This window comes from Heteronotia binoei, chromosome 1 (assembly GCF_032191835.1).
Source record: "Heteronotia binoei isolate CCM8104 ecotype False Entrance Well chromosome 1, APGP_CSIRO_Hbin_v1, whole genome shotgun sequence".
In the NCBI taxonomy this organism is placed as follows: domain Eukaryota; kingdom Metazoa; phylum Chordata; class Lepidosauria; order Squamata; family Gekkonidae; genus Heteronotia; species Heteronotia binoei.
In genome coordinates, this window is record NC_083223.1 from 46,557,164 (window position 1) to 46,574,703 (window position 17,540).

General features: G+C 41.9%; 1 protein-coding gene across 3 annotated transcripts in view; it reads right to left on the reverse strand.

Moving 5' to 3' along the window:
- Positions 1-1,081: 1,081 nt before the first annotated feature.
- Positions 1,082-17,540, reverse strand: part of ATP6V1C2 (ATPase H+ transporting V1 subunit C2) — a 34,439-nt gene continuing 17,980 nt past the window's right edge. For all 3 annotated transcript variants that reach the window (XM_060233904.1, XM_060233920.1, XM_060233913.1), the window contains 9 exons: positions 14,325-14,419; positions 12,415-12,506; positions 11,797-11,895; positions 11,034-11,102; positions 9,305-9,397; positions 8,466-8,559; positions 5,682-5,779; positions 2,832-2,961; positions 1,082-1,524 (listed from right to left, as the gene is read on the reverse strand). In XM_060233904.1, coding sequence (XP_060089887.1) covers positions 1,429-1,524; positions 2,832-2,961; positions 5,682-5,779; positions 8,466-8,559; positions 9,305-9,397; positions 11,034-11,102; positions 11,797-11,895; positions 12,415-12,506; positions 14,325-14,419 — 866 coding nt within the window. In that variant the 3' untranslated portion in view covers positions 1,082-1,428. The remainder of the gene's footprint in view (positions 1,525-2,831; positions 2,962-5,681; positions 5,780-8,465; positions 8,560-9,304; positions 9,398-11,033; positions 11,103-11,796; positions 11,896-12,414; positions 12,507-14,324; positions 14,420-17,540) is intronic.

The following is a 17,540-nucleotide window of genomic DNA, read 5'->3' on the forward strand; positions in this document are numbered from 1 at the left end:
AAATTGTTTCCAGGTAAAATGTAGACACCATGATTTAGCTGCCTTACAGAAGGACACTGACTATTCAGTGTTTCCTCACTTTCTTCAACCAGGACATGTGAAAGCAATCTGGAGTCAGTATTAAAATGATTGTATTGTGCCATCAGAAGAACACTACTTTGGAAAACAGTGCTATGATCAGTATTTCTTGCCTGATGTCTCAGTCCACTTCCACCCCCTTGGATTTACATCTCATGTTTTTTGAACTACTCTTTGAAGAAAGTTTAGTCATTAAGTATTTGGAATCTCTTCTATTACATACTGAGGAAGTTAAGTTTATTTTTCTCTAAAGTGAGATAATTGTTGGTTTTGTGCAATTTTTTAACAATGAGTATTAATTTTATAAGATAAACACAAGGACTTCTGTACTGTCCTGGTGTTTGCCTTGCAGACTGCCAGTGGTTTAAGATTTCATTGCCACATTGTGCAGGAATTTCATTATTAACTGTTTCATCAGACACAGAATTCCCTTACTGAGGGAATGAGCAGTTTCATTTTTGTCAGTTCTACCCCAAATTTTGTGCTGGATTTCTGTTCAGATTAAATGTAACAACAGGATATTGAGGTAATGCTCTGTGCTTCTTTAACCACTAAGTGGCAGCCATGTCCCATGTACAGCAAGATTTGTAGCTGTGGAATAGGTTATTAATCCTTCCCAATACTTTTTTTTTGGGGGGGGGGGGGGCGGGGAGGTCATCTCAGTGTTACATCCCGCAGGCAGGGGCAAGGTATAAAGCTCTAAATAAACTATGACAAACAAAGGAGGGTGCAGTGGGAACAATGAAAATGATGTGTGGGCTAAGCACACCCTGAATTTGGGTTGGTGGCTGTTTACCTCTAAGGGGGGGGAGGGTCAAATGAAAATCATTCACAGATATTCCACTGTCACAATAGGGGCTAGCATTTCATAGATTCCCCTTAAGAGATTAAATTCCAAATTTGTATGTAACAATACCTAACGCAAAAGTTGCATGGTTTTTGATTTAATTTGTATATCAAACAGTCATAGATCGATCCAGTGACCTAAAAGAATAGTTGACTCTTTAACAGGATAGCATCTTATTTTATTTAAAATCATGATAGAGAATTTTTTTTTTGTAATTTACAAAAGACAAAAAATAAATAAATACAACTGTAATACCTTTGCCTTACGAAGCACATTTTCTAATATGATCAGAAATGGCTTTTTGAGCCTTAACACTTGGAATAGGACAAGCCTGGGAACAATAATGAAAACTTGTGTCCAGTTATTTAGGAAAAGACCATACCCCTGTCAAAACAACCCCCTTATATTAAAAAGACAGCTTGGAGTGGAGATACATACACATTAACTTGGTCGTTCTGATAACCCAGTACAGTATATACAAGCCTTTATATGTCATTCTTCTCTTAGCTGCAGTCCAAAAGGCTGAGGTCTATCTTGAAATAGACATAAGGATAGTATTCTTGATTGCTCAGTTGTAAGCCAGGAATGTCCATAGAAGCCTGGAAAGAAAACAGTCACATAAACTGTATAAGTAATAAACATTGATATGTATGTGAGATGTTTTATTGTGTGATCTAACTACTGTATTGTACCAAATGGTGATGGGAAGATAGGTTACCACAGGCTGTGCAGAAATGTTCCTTGTGAAAGGGTTATTCTTCCACAGACCCATTCTTCTCTCCTGCCCCAATTAACTGCTAGAATGGGATGTTGCAGAGCATACTTTGCAGAATGCACCCACTATGAGACGAAGGTTGAACAGACAATACAAAGTACAGGGAACTGGGAAGTAGATGGGTTTCTGTCACTTCATAATCTGTTATTTCACAGAACTTAAAAATGGCTTCCTGCCCAGTCTCTCATTCAAATGCTGGTCTTAGCCCAACCTGCTTAAGCTCAGCAAGGTTGCTGCATCATATGCCCTCAGAACAGGAACCGTTAATCTTATTCAAAGGCACAGACAGCCTTTGGGAAACTCAATGTGTTGTGAGGGTTCCTCTTGAAACATTGCAAAGTCTGTGATTTATAAAGTCACTGCTGCAAATCTAGAGAAATCATCTGCTCAGGTAATACTTCAGCACATAAAGATCTGGACAAGCCAGGATCCTTTTAAAGGTACATGACATACAATGGATATGTATGGAAAGGTCTTTTTAAGCTTTGATGTCATGAAAATTGTATGATGGGGTGACCTTAATGAGACATGGTGCACAACTGTGAGGTAGGAGTTTTCATTGTTCCCTCAGGCAGATGCTACAGCCAAATAGACTTTACGGGTCAGGTTGAAATGAAAAGAGTAAAACTGTGAGGCACCTTAGTAAAGGTTCTCTCAGCAGGGATTCAGTCTGAAAGGGGCCAGTAAAGGCTGGGAAGAACCTGGTCTATTACTAGGTATACAACACCTGACCCAGGCAAGAATAGGATAGGCAAAAGAGTAAATCTGGTAGTGAGTAGAAGTTCGGAGCAATAGTGATCTTATCTGCCTTATGGTGAGAACACTGGAGAAATGAACGGATGTCTTTCTACTAACCAGCATCTTTAAGTGGTGAGACCTACTGATGAGGGGGGGGGGGTCCTGTAAGCCACCCAAACCACTTTCAATTTGCTTTTCTCCTGCCCAGCTACTTGTATATTTTCTGCCAGCAAATAATTGGTTTTGCAGCTTACAATGCAGGTAATGAGAGTTCTCAAACTTAACAAGGATGTAGGAAGCTGAGACCAGGAAATACATAGTAGTGTCTTTGATTTTGTACATTTGTTTGATTTAAATGGAAACTGCATCCTTTGGGTAACAGCCAATGCTTACATCCATTATACTAGCTGCTGCTACTTCATCCAGATGTTTGAAGACTGCATTAAGGACATCTCGTAACCTCTTTGCTGATCTCTTACTGGGCTGCAGTAACATCGTCTGGAAATTCACTGGAAGTCCGTACCTTTTGAAATAAAGTTATGGGGTAAGCTGTCAGCTAGTACAGGATTTGATAGAAAACACTTTATTTGGAAAATAGGTATGTGGCCACTGTAATGATCTGTTCAAAGGTGGTTAACAATAAAAGGTAAAAATTAAAAAGTTTAAAGAGCAACTCTATAAAGCCCTACTGTAGACAAAACAGAAAGCCAGTACCAACCATACGTTAGCAGCATAAGGCAACATAAAAACATCAATCCATAAACTCCATAACAACTAAACACATGGCAAACAGCAATGTCTTAGCTTACTACCTAAACAGCAACGTGATAAGACCCATGGAGGTGGGGGGAGAGGGCATTCAACTGATGGGGTGCCACAGCCAAGAAGGCCCTGTCTCTGGTTCCTCCTGCCATACCCCTGCTGGTGGGAGCCCAGAACAGAATCTTTAAAAGTTAGCTGGACAGTACAAGAGAACCTTCAGAAACTCTGGACCTAGGCCAGGGGTGGCCAAACTGGCTCAGGAGCCACATGTAGCTGTTACACACTGGGCGGCTCTCAAAGCCCCTACCGCCTCATCGGCTGACTTGCAGAAGGCATTTCTCTCTTTACATCACTTCTCCAAGTTTGCTGGCAGCTTGAAGTTAAAAGCTGCTTTCTTTCCACCTCCACCACCACCCTCCCATCTATTTGCTTTCCTTCTTTCCTGTCTTGCGGCTCTCAAACATCTGATGTTTATTTGATGTGGTTCTTATGTTATGCGAGTTTGGCTACCCCTACCTAGGCCTAAGGAATTTTAAAAGGCAAGCACTAATACTCTGAATTGTGCTAGAAACAACTAGGCAGCCTTTGAGGATCTTGCAGCCCAGGGATGAGATGATCCCTATATCTGACCCCTAGCAGCAACCTGGTCATTGCATTTTGAACTAACAATCTTCCAAGACAGTTTACAGAAAGAGCAGTTTCAACTATTTCTGCATAAAATATTTCACTTGTCAACACTGGCTATTGATTAGAGCCCTATTATTCTGCTCCACTAGCTCCCGTACATTCCTCTAGTACAGGGGTTCCCAAACCCCGGGTCAGGGACCGGTCCGGGGCCTGTTTGCAACTGGGCCACCACTCCCTGCCCTCTGATACCACCCCCCCCCCCCGCTGCCACCACCCCCCGTCCTCGCAGCACAGCAACAAGCCGCTCAGTCACACGCCCCCCCCCCCAGCATGACGAGGCTCGGCTGCCGCCACCGCCTGTCCCCTCCCTTCCTTTCCCCAGCGTTGCGCTCCATCCCCCCTCCTCCACTCGTGCGATCAGAGGAAGCTCAGAGGCTCTACCCACTTTGAGGTTGTTGGAAAAGCAGGCTGGAGGAGGAGGAGTTTCGCCCCTCCCTCACTTCCTTCAGCGTGATTCAAATCAGCCCGGCCCTGCCGAAGCTTCCTGAGCCCCCTCGCAGTGTCCCTCTGCCCTTTCAGGACGGGGCTGGTTCCTGCTGCTGGCCTGCCCAGGCTGAGTGAGCTCAGCAGTTTTCCCCAAGGATTAGGTGATTGAGGGGGGGGGGCGTTGTTGAGCTGCTCCCTTCCAGACATTGAAATTAACCTGGGGTGGGGAAGGGAGGGAGGAGGAGGCGGGCAAACTAGGCACCACACCGGGGGGGGGGAGGCAAATGCCTAGTTTGCCCCCCTCCTCCCTCCCTTCCCCACCCCAGGTCAATTTCAATGTCCGGAAGGGAGCTGGAAGGCAACCCTATTTGCTTTATTTTCCACACACACCCCCCTCTTTCTTTCAGCCAATCTTTTCTCCTGTCTTTCTCTTTTTCTCTCTCTTTCTTTCTTTCTGGCTGTCTTTCTCTCTCTGTCATTCTTTCCCCCTGTCTCTCTCCTTTCTTTCTTTCTGGCTGTCTTTCTTTCTTTCTGGCTTTCTCTGTCATTCTTTCCCCCTGTCTCTCTCTTTCTTTCTGACTTTCTCTCTCTCTCTTTCTCCCTGTCTCTCTTTCCTTCCTCCCTTCTTTCTTTCTGACTGTCTTTCTTTCTCTCTCCTTCCTTCCTTCCTTCCTTCCTTCCTACCTTCCTTCCCCCCTCTCTCTCCTTCCTTCCTGTCATTTCATGTTTTCCCAGGCTGAGAGCATTTTATATTTTTAGTTTTCTGCTGTGTGATCCTTGTGCTTTTTCTGTTTTATTTTTAAAATTGCATTGCAAAATCCCACTATTCTCCTGCCTTTCCTAAACAAAATACTGCAAGAGTTTTAAGCATGTTTGTACATCATTTCCTGGCTCCACCCCCAAATTTTAGTGGGCCACGAAGGAGAAGTGTAAAAATAACCGGACCACAGGAGGGAAAAGTTTGGGAAACCCTACTCTAGTACATGGTGCCTCCTGTTGACACAACATCCTCTTGTGGGGATGCAAATATATGTTGTATCAACAGCAGGAATCTTGTGCTGGAGTAATGAGCAGCCACTGGAAGGATCAAACCTTGCAGTGTTGAAGGATACTTGTACAGTCTAAACATCAGCAATTGCAGCTTAACCCTTAACGAACATCACATCTTGACTACAGTGAGTTTCCTTATTATTATTAGTTTGTGATGTTGTTATAGCACCTTGGGCATGATTCAGCAAGCACACTGAAATCCTGTTAATTTGGAGAGAGGAGTTAAATGGATAATGAAATCCTTTTAAGATCAGCATTGCTTACCTTTGCATACCATTGTTGTAAGAAAAGTTATCCCTCATACATTGCCATGCTTACCTGAGGACAGATTCCGTGAAAACTCTGAGAGCCTTTATATGAATCCAAGCCACGAATGCTTCACTGAAGTTAACCTTCAACCACCGCAACAGGGGACCCTGAGGTAGGAAAGTTATACTTGCATTTATTAGCTGTCCCCTCCTAATTCAGATCTGTGGCCCATCATCCTGTTGCCCACAGTGACTGACTATATGCCTTGAAGCACTACAGAGAGTTAACCCATGGTGCTAATAGCCCCAGCAACTGGCATTCATATTGCTTCTGAACACGGAGATCTCATTCAGCTGTCAGGGTATCTGGTTTTAAAACTACCCAAGCACTTCGCAGATGATGAAAGTGGCACGCTGGGGGCAGGGGCTATGCCTCCTGGCAGAACTAAAGAGGAAATGAGTTCTCATGTTGTTTGCCCCTCACAGCAGAGAAAAGGCCCAAGTTGACAGAATGCGACTTAGTGGTCCTCACTCTATTATCAGGGTGAACAGAAGCAAGCAGCCTGTCATGGGGTCTAACAAAATATTTCTTTATACAAAGTGACTGAAATGTGGAATAGTTTCCAAGTAATGTAGCGATGGCCACAGGCAGAAACAGCTTTAAGGGGAGGAAGAAGGGTTGGGTTTAAACCCCGCCTTTCACTGCTGGAAGGAGTCTTGGAGCGGCTGACAATCACCTTCCATTCCTCTCTTCGCAACAGGCACCTTTGTGAAGTAGGTGGGGCTGAGAGAGCTCTGAGGGGACGTTGACGAACCCAAAGTCACTCAGCTGGCTTTATGTAGAGGAATCGGGAATCAAACCTAGTTCTCCAGATTAGAGTCCATCATTCTTAACTATTACATCAAACTGGAATAGGCCTTTCTTCCATGAGTCTATCAGTGACAGTGACTAAAAGGAACCGCCACATTCAGAGACAGTAAACCCGTGAATTGGGAGACAAGCTTTCCATACAATAAACCATCACCCCCACTGTGTTCACACTAGCTAGTTTTCAGTGCTGACAGACCTATCCTATTGGGGGTTGGATTTGAGGTGACATGAGTGCCATTTGGTTGGTTTATCAGGCACTCAAATGTGTTGGATGGTCTCTGGTCACATAGAACAATACCCTGCCCACATGAACTACTATAAAGTATAATTTTAAATATGTCTTTTAAAAGTACACACAACAGCTTAAGGGAGGAACTGTGCCATTGGTCAAAAATGATTTATTTCAGTTCGATCCTGCCTTGCTCTTCAATGAGAACCCAAAGCACCTTACATCATTCTTCTCTGTTTCATCCTCACAACAACCCTGTGAGGTAAGTTAGACTAAGAGTAGGTGACTGGTCCAAGGTCACCCAGTTCCTAGTCCAAACACTACACCATGCAAGCTTTCACTGCTAAAAACCACTGGTTCACACAGCTAAGCAGAATCAATGCACTGAAACTCAAGTCCATATTTGCAAGCACTAGTTCCTGAATCAGGCAACGCACTGGAAAAAGGAAAGGTCCCCTGTGCAAGCACCAGTCATTTCCAACTCTGGGGTGACATTGCTTTCACAATGTTTTCACGGCAGACTTTTTACGGGATGGTTTACCATTGTCTTCCCCAGTCATCAACGCTTTCCCCCTCAGCAAGCTGGGTACTCATTTTACTGACCTCGGAAGGATGGAAGGCTGAGTCAACCTGAGCCGGCTACCTGAAACCAGCTTCCGCTGGGATCAAACTCAGGTCGTGAGCAGAGCTTAGGACTGCAGTACTGCAACTTTAACACTCTGCGCCATGGGACTGAATGCACTGGACACAGTGATAATGTCCAGTGATAGCAGGGATGTCTGACGATGGAAGAGGATTTTCTAACCTCTCGAATCCTGCTTCAGCCTGAAATACTCCCAAAAAATGTTACTCCCAAAAATGTTACTCCAAAAGGGAAGAATGGCTTGAGGGGTGAGAGCCGGAGGTGTGCAATGGAAGTCGGAAATGGCAAAAAATGCACCCCTTTCCACCAGAAATGTACTTCTAGATCCAACTCAGTAAGAGCACTTTAAATGTCCATTCTTGTCTGTTCAACTTGGGTATAACTCTTTCAGTAATGAGAATGCAACAAAAGTGGATGGATGAGGTAAGTGAGGTTAAGAAGTGTTGCACAAAGTGTGCTGATAACGTGTTTTGGTCATCCAGAGCAGCATTCCGCACAGGTGGAAGACCACATTTGCATTTGAGAGGAAGCTGAGAAACCAAAAACACCATCTCTCCCCCCAAAAAACTGTTTACTCAAAGAGCATATACCACAGTGAATTCCATATTTACTGCTTAATTTCATATTAACTGCTTAATTTTATGTCCTCTATCACTGGATGCATCTTTTCAAAAGAATGTTTCAAGAGCTAGGCAGCTAGAATTTAAGACAACGTCACATGTAACTAGCCAGCAGATGTCTGTGATGTTTGTTTGCAATATTTACAGTTACAGTCCTCAAGCTCACCATCAATACAATAGAAGGGGGGGAAATAATAAAACATTGACCTTTAAAACGCATACTGCAGTACTCCTGTTAACAAAAATAAAAAGCACTACTGTAGGGAAAGGCAACAGTGAAAACAGCACAGTTACTGTACTGAAATACAATACCGGAAAGCCTTTGGGGTATTAGAGTGTCCTGGCTATTATAAGTTATTTAAGAGACCGTGTACTTATTTCCTCTCTTATTAGGAAGACAATTTTCTAACCCACTTACCACCTAGGTGATATATGAAAGCAGATTCCCCAGTGAGCATTAGGAAAGGGCAGTCAATTTGATGTGTACTCACATACTGTTGTTTCTTATCAGAAGCTAACTTCATCATTTCTTCCCTTTCACATTTCAGTTCTTTCTCATCAAAATAGAATTCCCGCACTATGAACCTTAAAACAAATAAACAAATAACCGGCATTCAGCATCTGTACCTTATTAAACATGCACATATAAAATTATCTTGCCTGCCTTGGCATTTTTACCTGTGTAATGCTAAAAGTGGCATAAATTAAAAGCCAGGGAGGAAGTAATAGTCATTCATGTTAGTATAGCTCCAACTAAAGTAAGCAGTGACAGTTTATCAAGCCAACTGCAGTTTGTTCCACAAACTCCATTTTAACTGGTCTGGGACCAATGGCAGTATTAGTCCCATACTAGTCTTAGAACATATCCTCCATGCTACGAAATTGAGAAACTCAAAACCAACTTTACTATTGTGGGTCTCCATCCCATTCCAAAGTATCCAGTACTTTGGAAAGTGCTAAGAATTCTTTCTTAAATAGCCTTAGCCCCTCACAGATCTGCAGCTCACATTGTTTCTTGACTAGAAGCCATAGTGTCGAAGCGTGATCTTAAATGTATTTTCCCTAGAAAGCAACCTGAATAGAAGATTTATACTGGTTCCATTTGATTTATGGCTCTCTTCTTTCTGATCATATTAGCCACATTTGCACATAATGCACAAATAAAGTCTTGTGTGAAACTACTCTTAAATGGGTTCAAAAACAATTTAACATGGAAGTGTAGCATGAATGAATCATGGCATTAGGTGTATGGATGGCTTTTGTTCAACAAGATAAGAAGGGATATCTTGAAGCATTCCTCCTCCCCTTATGGCAGACTAATGGACAGTACCTGTTTTCTCTTGCTTTGGCTTTGAAGTCCTCCATCACTTTTCGAAACAGAGTCACAGTGAAGAGTCCTCCCTCTCCATCTTCAGCAATCATCCTGTAGGGGTAAAATACAGAACACTGAGGGGACTTGGGAGGTGCTTGACCAGCTTACCTCTTTTGGCATTTTTTATTTAGGGCACATTACTGTGATGCATGCTGGCATGTGCTGCTTTTTCCAGTTTCCCAAATAATTTTAAAAAATGCTTCAGGAGGGTTCAAAAGTTTAAAACTTCCCAGAGTAGCATTGTGTTGTTTTTTAATTAACAAAAAATACATTGCAACTGCAGAAAGGCCATTTTCGACAGGTACCAGTGTTCCCTCTAAGCTAAGTTAGCATGAGCTAGCTCACAGATTTTTAGCCTCCAGCTCACACATTTTTGTCTTAGCTCAGGCAGGATTATTCCAGAGCACACTAATTTATGCAGTAGCTCACAACATTAATGCCAGTAGCTCACAAAGTAGAATTTTTGCTCACAAGACTCTGCACCTTAGAGAGAACACTGACAGGTCCTCACCCTCTAAAAGAGGCTTGATAGGATGCCGCTTTCCTCCATTCCTTGAAAAGCTTCAACTGCCCATTGTCATGAATTCAGCCTCTATTAAAGGGACAGAACACTTTTCTCCATGCCTGATGACCCCTCTACCCTGATCTTCTGTGCCCCCAGCCACCCTAGTACAGAACGGAGGCACAATGGGAAGGGAGTGTTGCAGATTCCTGACTGAGTCAAAAAATCCATTGTCTCAAGCGGGGATAATATGGGGATATAGCCAGAGCAAGGGGCTGGGTACACATGCATAAGCCATCTGATGTGATTGTAAGAGGGCTGCAGCACTTTCTTTTAGCAACTGCTTTCCTTTAAATGTTGCGCTGTGTCTGTTTTAGTCTTGCACCAAAGCTTCAACTGTCAGGTCAATTAGATTCCAAGCATTTCAAAGGCTGCAGGCAATTCTCAAAAGGTGTTAATTCTAAATTACCTGTACTAAATACATCTGCATTTCAGTTTTTCCTCTGTTGTCCCTCACATCACTACCAAAGCAAGCAGAGTATTGTACTGTATAAGTTACTCTATATCTAGGAAAAGGCAATGAGTATTTGATTAATTCTGGTTTTAGTATTTTTTTCTTCCGTGACAGTGTCTTGTTTCTTTCATTTTAGATCCTGTTTGTATTTTTATTTATTATTTTATTATGCCATTAAAGGGTCTCAAACTCTAAACTCGAAGGAGAGTACAAGGCACCCGAGTCCTTAGTTGTGTTTCAACAGGTGCTGTGATCAGATTCCCTCTTCTACCCAACTATCACGAGTACAGCAGTCCTGCTCCCCAATGTATGGAGTCACTCCCTCACCTAACTGAGCTTCTTCTCAATGCATCTTTACTTCCTGTGCATCTTTCTACTTATCTTATTTCGTGGTAGTCATGGAACCAGCCAAGATGGGAAACTTCCAATCATGCAGAAAGGAGCAGGGGAATTCTAAATTTCTTGTGCCTTGCTCCGGAACAGGATTGATCTGACTTCAAATCTTATAATCTCTAGCCAATCTATTTTGCTACCAGAGTACTTCAATGCCCTTGAATTTCTCATTGACTCTGTCTGCTTCAGGGAGGTAAATGAGAGAGAGTGGGTATGGTAATTGATTGTAAATAGCAGGAATGATGCCTACAACGGAATTCATCAGAACTCTCACTTACTTTGTAGAGCGAGGAACCACCATATCAGAGAGGGATTCATATGTTTTTTGCCATTGTGTATAACTTGACCTGATGCAACAAAGAACAAAGGTAGAGAAAAGATCTTATTTTGTGAGGATAGCCTTTTTAATATATTGAATGAGAGAAACATTATCAAAACCCTTGATATTACTAAAGCAACAAGATTTAAATTTAAATCCCAGTTCTTCAGTTTAGGTCAATTTCTTACTAAACATGCATATACAAATTTTGGGAACTGGCACTGCTGTTTATATTGACTAGGACTGAGCTATGTTTCAGGAAATCCATGGTTTAGGCTGCAATCCTAAGAATGCTTTCCTGGGAGGAAGACACACAGAATAAAATCGGACTTGCTTCTGAATGGATTTGCTTTTAATTCCTCTGTTGAACTCTGCTTCTGCCATAACATCTCTATTAATGTCATTCTAAGCAGTTATACCCTTCAAAATCCACTGAAGTCAATAGTCTTAGAAGGGTATAACTCTGCTTAGGTTGGCACAACAAATGGCCTATAAGGCACCATTCTTCGACTTTGGGCCCCTGCCTACAATATGTAATAGCCATGACCTTTCTTCCAGAGTTGTTGAGGTGTAAGTGAAGAACTCTGAATAAATCAATACATAAATGCTGAGTATTATTATCAAACTGCCTTGAGGTCCTGTAAGGTAGGAAGGTGACTAATAAATATTTTAAATAAATAAATATGTTTAACTCCATCTTCATGAGGATCGAAGTTTCTCACTTGGAAACTACAACAAGCAGAGTGATGAGATATTCAGAATTCAAAACGAAGTCTTCTTTGTTCACTATGTCAGTTAAAGTACGGGTCAAGAGATTTCCCCTGAGAAAAGATAAAAATAGAAACTATTAACAGAATAATTCCTTGGTGTTGTGAGTCCAGTAAATATCTGGATGGCGTGGGGCTTTGGCAGCTCAGTTATATGGCTGGATACCTGAAAGGGGGTCCGTACCATCATATGCAGTCTGCTTCTAATTCTACCACTGATTTTATGTTACCTTCACACTGAAATCAATGTTGGTTTCAAACCTGAACAGCCAATCCAAAGGTACTGAGAATCTAATCCTTACCTAAGGCTTCAGTCACGATTAATACAAATTCAAAGGAGTTTTGTCACTCTTCAAAAATTGCTGTGCAACAGACATTTTTATTTAAGCCCTGTCTAGAAAATTCTGTGTATCTGTTTAGCTTTAAATTATGTTCTGTTCTTCTAACATCACATTCTGCTCTTCTGCCATTAGAGCCACTAACCAGGCCCCACGTACTCATTTGTAAAGTGATATTCTTGCAGCTGTATTCACTGTCATCATGCAGTATGTGGTGGCACATCTATATACTTACGCTGTTTTTCTTTCCAGATTCTGGAGGTTTCCCTTAATGTTGTTGTACACAGCTGCTCGGGTTTTCAAGTCTGTTTCTATTTGTGTCATTTGCTAAATATAAAAAGGACAGAATCCAGCTCAGAAATATCAAGTCTATATGTTGCTTATCTAGAAGTTTTATACAGTACCACAAATACAAAAAACTTTAATGAATGCGGATTTTACTGCTTAGATACTAGAATTAGACACTGGTTGTGCAGGTTTGGTCAAACATGCTTTCCTTTAAATGCTACAGGATCATAGATGACTGCTATGTTTTAGAAGAGAGACATTTGAAATTCCATCCTTGTTCTTGCTTGAGTTTATTTTTCAGTACATCTGTGTAAGAACCAAGGCTTTTTTTTCTGGGGGAATGCAGTGGAACAAAGTTCTAGATGCTCTTTGTGGAAACAAAATTCTCAAAAAGTGTTTAAAAGTTCATGACAGGCACCCATGTGTTTCTCCTTCATTTCCCTTTTGAGAGTTCCGGCACCTCTTTTTCCAGAAAAAAAGCCCTTGTAAGGACACTGGTAGAGACCCCTAAAGATCTACTTTAGGTTCACCTCCCCAACCCCAGTCTGAATGGGAGCCCCACTGAGATCCTATTGTCTTTACAAATAAACACAAATAAAATCTTGTCATGGCTCTCTTATAATCTCTCCAAGGTGCAGGCAATGGAAGTAAATGTGACTCCAGGGCCAGCCCTGCCAATAGGCAAACTAGGCAATTGCCTAGGCCCTAGGGCACCAGCCTCCCATGTGATTCTGTGATGTCATCAGTGCGGGGAGGGGGGCGGAAGCACCAGAAGTTAGCCTTGCCTAGGGTGCCAGACAGTCCAGGGCCAGCCCTGTGTGACTCTTTTGGTTGATGGTAATTGCAGATACGGCTCTCTTCCTTAGAGACTATGTTGCAGTGCACTTCTTACTCTTTGATAGCTTATCAGCACCAGCTCAACAAGCAGTAAGATAAATTACAGCACATGTCAAGAGCATATATGTGGTAAAATGGTGCTTGCCAACTACCCATGGTTGAAGAGACAGGCAGAGAGATAGAAAAACAGAGAAGGCACAGAACAGCCATTTTGAAAAAAAGAGATCTTATTATTAGCAATATGTATACAAAATCTTTGTAAGTGTGTTACAAGCACAACTAAATGAAGTAGGTGGAATAGAGATACAGAAACCATCATTTGCACAATGAGGATTGACACTGAGCTATAATTTGATCTGAGAGATGTTACATCCAAATATATCTTTCCCTGCCTGTGGAAAAAAGTACATGGAGGGAAAGGGAGGTGAGATTCCTGCCCCCCCCCTTATGCTTGCATTCACCAGTGTGAAATAGGCCATTGCTTTACAGCTAAGGTTATTGCATTTCCTGCTGTAGCATGTTAGCTTATTTTATCAGGAAATTTAAAGCCTCTAAATACAAATATGGTACTTGGATTTCCTTCCACTAAAGTAATTCACAAAACTCTCACTGACTTTAAAAAGAGCGGTCTTGTGTTTCATTATTAACCATGAGAACATATCCAGGTGGGCAGCCATGTTGGTCTGAAGCAGGGATTGGCAAACTTGCTTAATGTAAGAGCCACACAGAATAGACATCAAATGAGAAGACATCAGAATAGACATCAACTGCAAGATGTGAACAGATGTTGGATGGAAGGAAGGTAGGTAGGTAGGTGAGGGAGGGAGGGAGAGGGGGAGGTGGAAAAAAAGCAACTTTAAATGCCTTTTCCAAGTCAGCCAACAGGGCAGTGGCAACTTTGAGAGCCATACAATATGTGTGAAAGAGCCACAGTTTGGCCACCCCTGGTCTGAAGTAATAGACTCCAATATAAAAACATATTTTAGGGTGCTTTTCCATGAGAAAGAAATATTGTATTACCTTTGCTAATACTTCTGAAATGTTCTTCAGTGGCTGTTTTATGGGATATTTAGCCATGTCCCACTCAAACCTTGTGAGATAACTAACTAGGTCAACTGAAATTATATAAATAAATGAATTAGAGAAGCATTTCAGTAAATAGTAACAACTTCAGTTAATATTATTCTGCACTCAAAATCCAATTCAACATAACAACTTGCACCCAATATCTGGCTTTTGGAATAAGTCCCATGCAGGGAATATACATGAACAAAAGCTTCCATTGGGAAAAATCACCCATGAATGGGATTGTTTGAATCCGGTTTAGGCTCATCTGATTATCTGAGCAAGTCATATAGATGATCCATTCAGACAAACCTGTGACTCAATCCACACAAATCCTCCTAAAAGCCACACTCCATATGTGTAAACCACCACCTAGGATCCCATCTCTGTATTTCAAGGTAGATACAACTTGAGACAGTTGCTTTGGCACTCAAATCAATGTTGGCTTCGAACGTGAACAGTCAATCCAAAGGTACTGAGTATCTAATCCTTACCTAAGGCTTCAGTCATGATGAATACAAATCAGGGGGGGGGGTTGGTAGAAAAAGCCCAGCATGCTCATTTGCATATTAGGCCACACCCCCTGACACCACCATTATTCCACACAAGGCCTTTAAAAAAAAAAAGGCCCAGCAGAAATTAATTTGCGTATTAGGCCACACCCCCTGACACCAAGCCAGCTGGAACTGTGTTCCTGCTCAAAACTGTGTTCCTCCTCAAAAAAAGCCCTGATACAAATACAAAGGAGTTTTGCCACTGATGTCATCATGAATCTGTGTTTGGGCCCCTAATTACAGAAAATTAGACATACCCAGAGCTAAATTTATTATTGGAGAATTAAAATATCACAAGCCAAATACAACATTTAACGGAATTATTGATGAAGGAAAAATTAGACAGTAAGCCAAATCTGTAAACAGAAACATTCTGTTTTGTTAGGCCCAGCATATCTGATGAGTTCCCATGCTCGGTACTTGTTTTCTGAACAGCAAGTACTGAGCCATAAAACTGCAAGGTCTTCTAAGCAAGACCTTTTTCTTTGTATTACCTCAGTACTGAAACTCTCTCCACAAAGATGCCTACCTATGCCCAACACTGCAGGTATCTTAGGAGAGGGTAACATTTTCATTTTTCTAGCTTTACTTTCAAGGGCTACTTTTCTTTTGTACAATTCTCACATTTTCTCATTTTATGGATTACTGTTTTTAGTGATAGTTTTTGTATATTGGAATTTTTCTTAGTGACTTTTGTTTCATGTTGCTCATTCAATCAAGAAATAAACTAATAATAAACTGAACTGATCATTTATAAAATATGATGGATTGTTGGTATAAGTTATCAAAAACTGCCAGAGTCACCTAGAGGGGAACTAGAGGGAAACAGCTCCAGGTCTCCTGATCAGCCTTATAGGTTCATGGAGCAGGGCAAGTCATGAGATCTGTTTTCGTGTGTTATTTGATTTGGATTAGAGGGCAACCCAGAAGCCATCTTTGGAGACCCTGTGGTGACATTCAGTCAGCAGCCCTGCACACAAACATGTACTGGTGGAAGAGCTGCTTGGGATGAAAACTACCAGTGATGCTACCAGATTCTTCACAGAACAGCTGTGGCTTAATAAACTGTCTTCAAACAGATGTGTCGTTTAAATCCTTCATAACACTTCAGCTATTTTGTACAGAAATGCCTAATGAGCTTTCTTTTAAAAAATCACATAGCAGCTCTGTAGAAGGACAGATGTGTGGCTGGCTATGGGAGAAACTACTCTCCAATTCTTCCTTCTCAGCTGTTCTTAAAAAAACAGAAGCAGACTCCTTCCAGAACACAGCAACTCTAACAAAGCCATTCAAAAGAGAGGTGCACCCTTCTAACCCTTCTTTAGCGGTCTTAGAAGGGTATAACTCTCTCTAGAATTGCAGTGTAAAGTAAATGCCATTCTTCCTACGTAACAGAGAAAAGAATGCAGCTGTATACCGACCATCTTCTTCTATCTTTTTATATTTTGGCTTCTATTGCCAGGCCCTCGCACTTCTCTTTGCATATATCCTTATACAACTATCCATCATATGGTTGGGTTTATTGAATTTTTAAAAATTTAATAAACGTTAAATGTAAAGTAGCAATGCAGTGTTCAATGACGTGGGTATGTATGTGTTAAAAAGGAAAAGGAATTCCTAGGGTGCGGTCACACGTCACATTAAAAGCAGGTGTGTAGAGCTCAAATTTGAACCGCTGAATATTGATTTGATGCAGGGTCAATCAGACAAGTATCCAAGAATGAGACTCATCCTGTTGTTGAGCGATCAGACGTCCAATAGTATCACGCTCTTTTCTTGGCGCATGCACGATCAGATGGTGATTCCTGGGGGGGGGGGGGGTCCATTGAACATGCGCCCAACTGTTTGAAGGTGGGAAATCAAACGTTGCTTCAGATGTGGGGGGGGGGGGGAAGGGGTAGAAAGTTTCCAGAATTAACGATGCCTATTCAAACCAGGGGACTGCCAAGAACTACTTTCCTAGAAATTGGCAGCAACAATGATATCTGGAAATCCTCCACATTGAAAAAAAATATTTTTTCCCCCTGTTCTGAATAGTGGGATAACGTCCTCCCCCCGATCCTGTGTTGATCGGAGAAGCAGAAGCGTCGCCTCAGATTCCCTGATGATCTGGCAATGCGCATGTATGCTGGGACTTTTTTTTTAAAAGGGGGGGGGGGCAGTAAACCTTCCAAGGGGCAGTATCGCGCGTGAGCTGTCCAAACAGGAAAAAAACAATCGTGTGCTGCTTCTGTCAAAAAGGGCCGGACTTTCTGCGCTATCAAATTAACGCGGCATTGATCCGCAGCAAGCCCGGATGACGCTCTATTGCCAGATGTGGATGTCTGGATGAACATATTTAATCCATCAGCGAGACAGAGCTGTGTCGCCACTAATGGTACGTCTGAATGCACCCCTAGATAAGTATTTAAGTATTTATAGATGACAGGCCTGTAACAGACTGCCTTTTGACCATTTATCTTCATTTTTAAAAAATGAGGTGTATAAGTCTTGCATTTGTGAAAAAGCTGTCTCTTTCCTACAGATACAGCATGCAGTTTCAGCAGCCTCTCCTTTCATCACATGAAACTTGGTCCCTTTTTGGTACCTGAATTTCTTTCCCTAGTTTCTGTAGCCC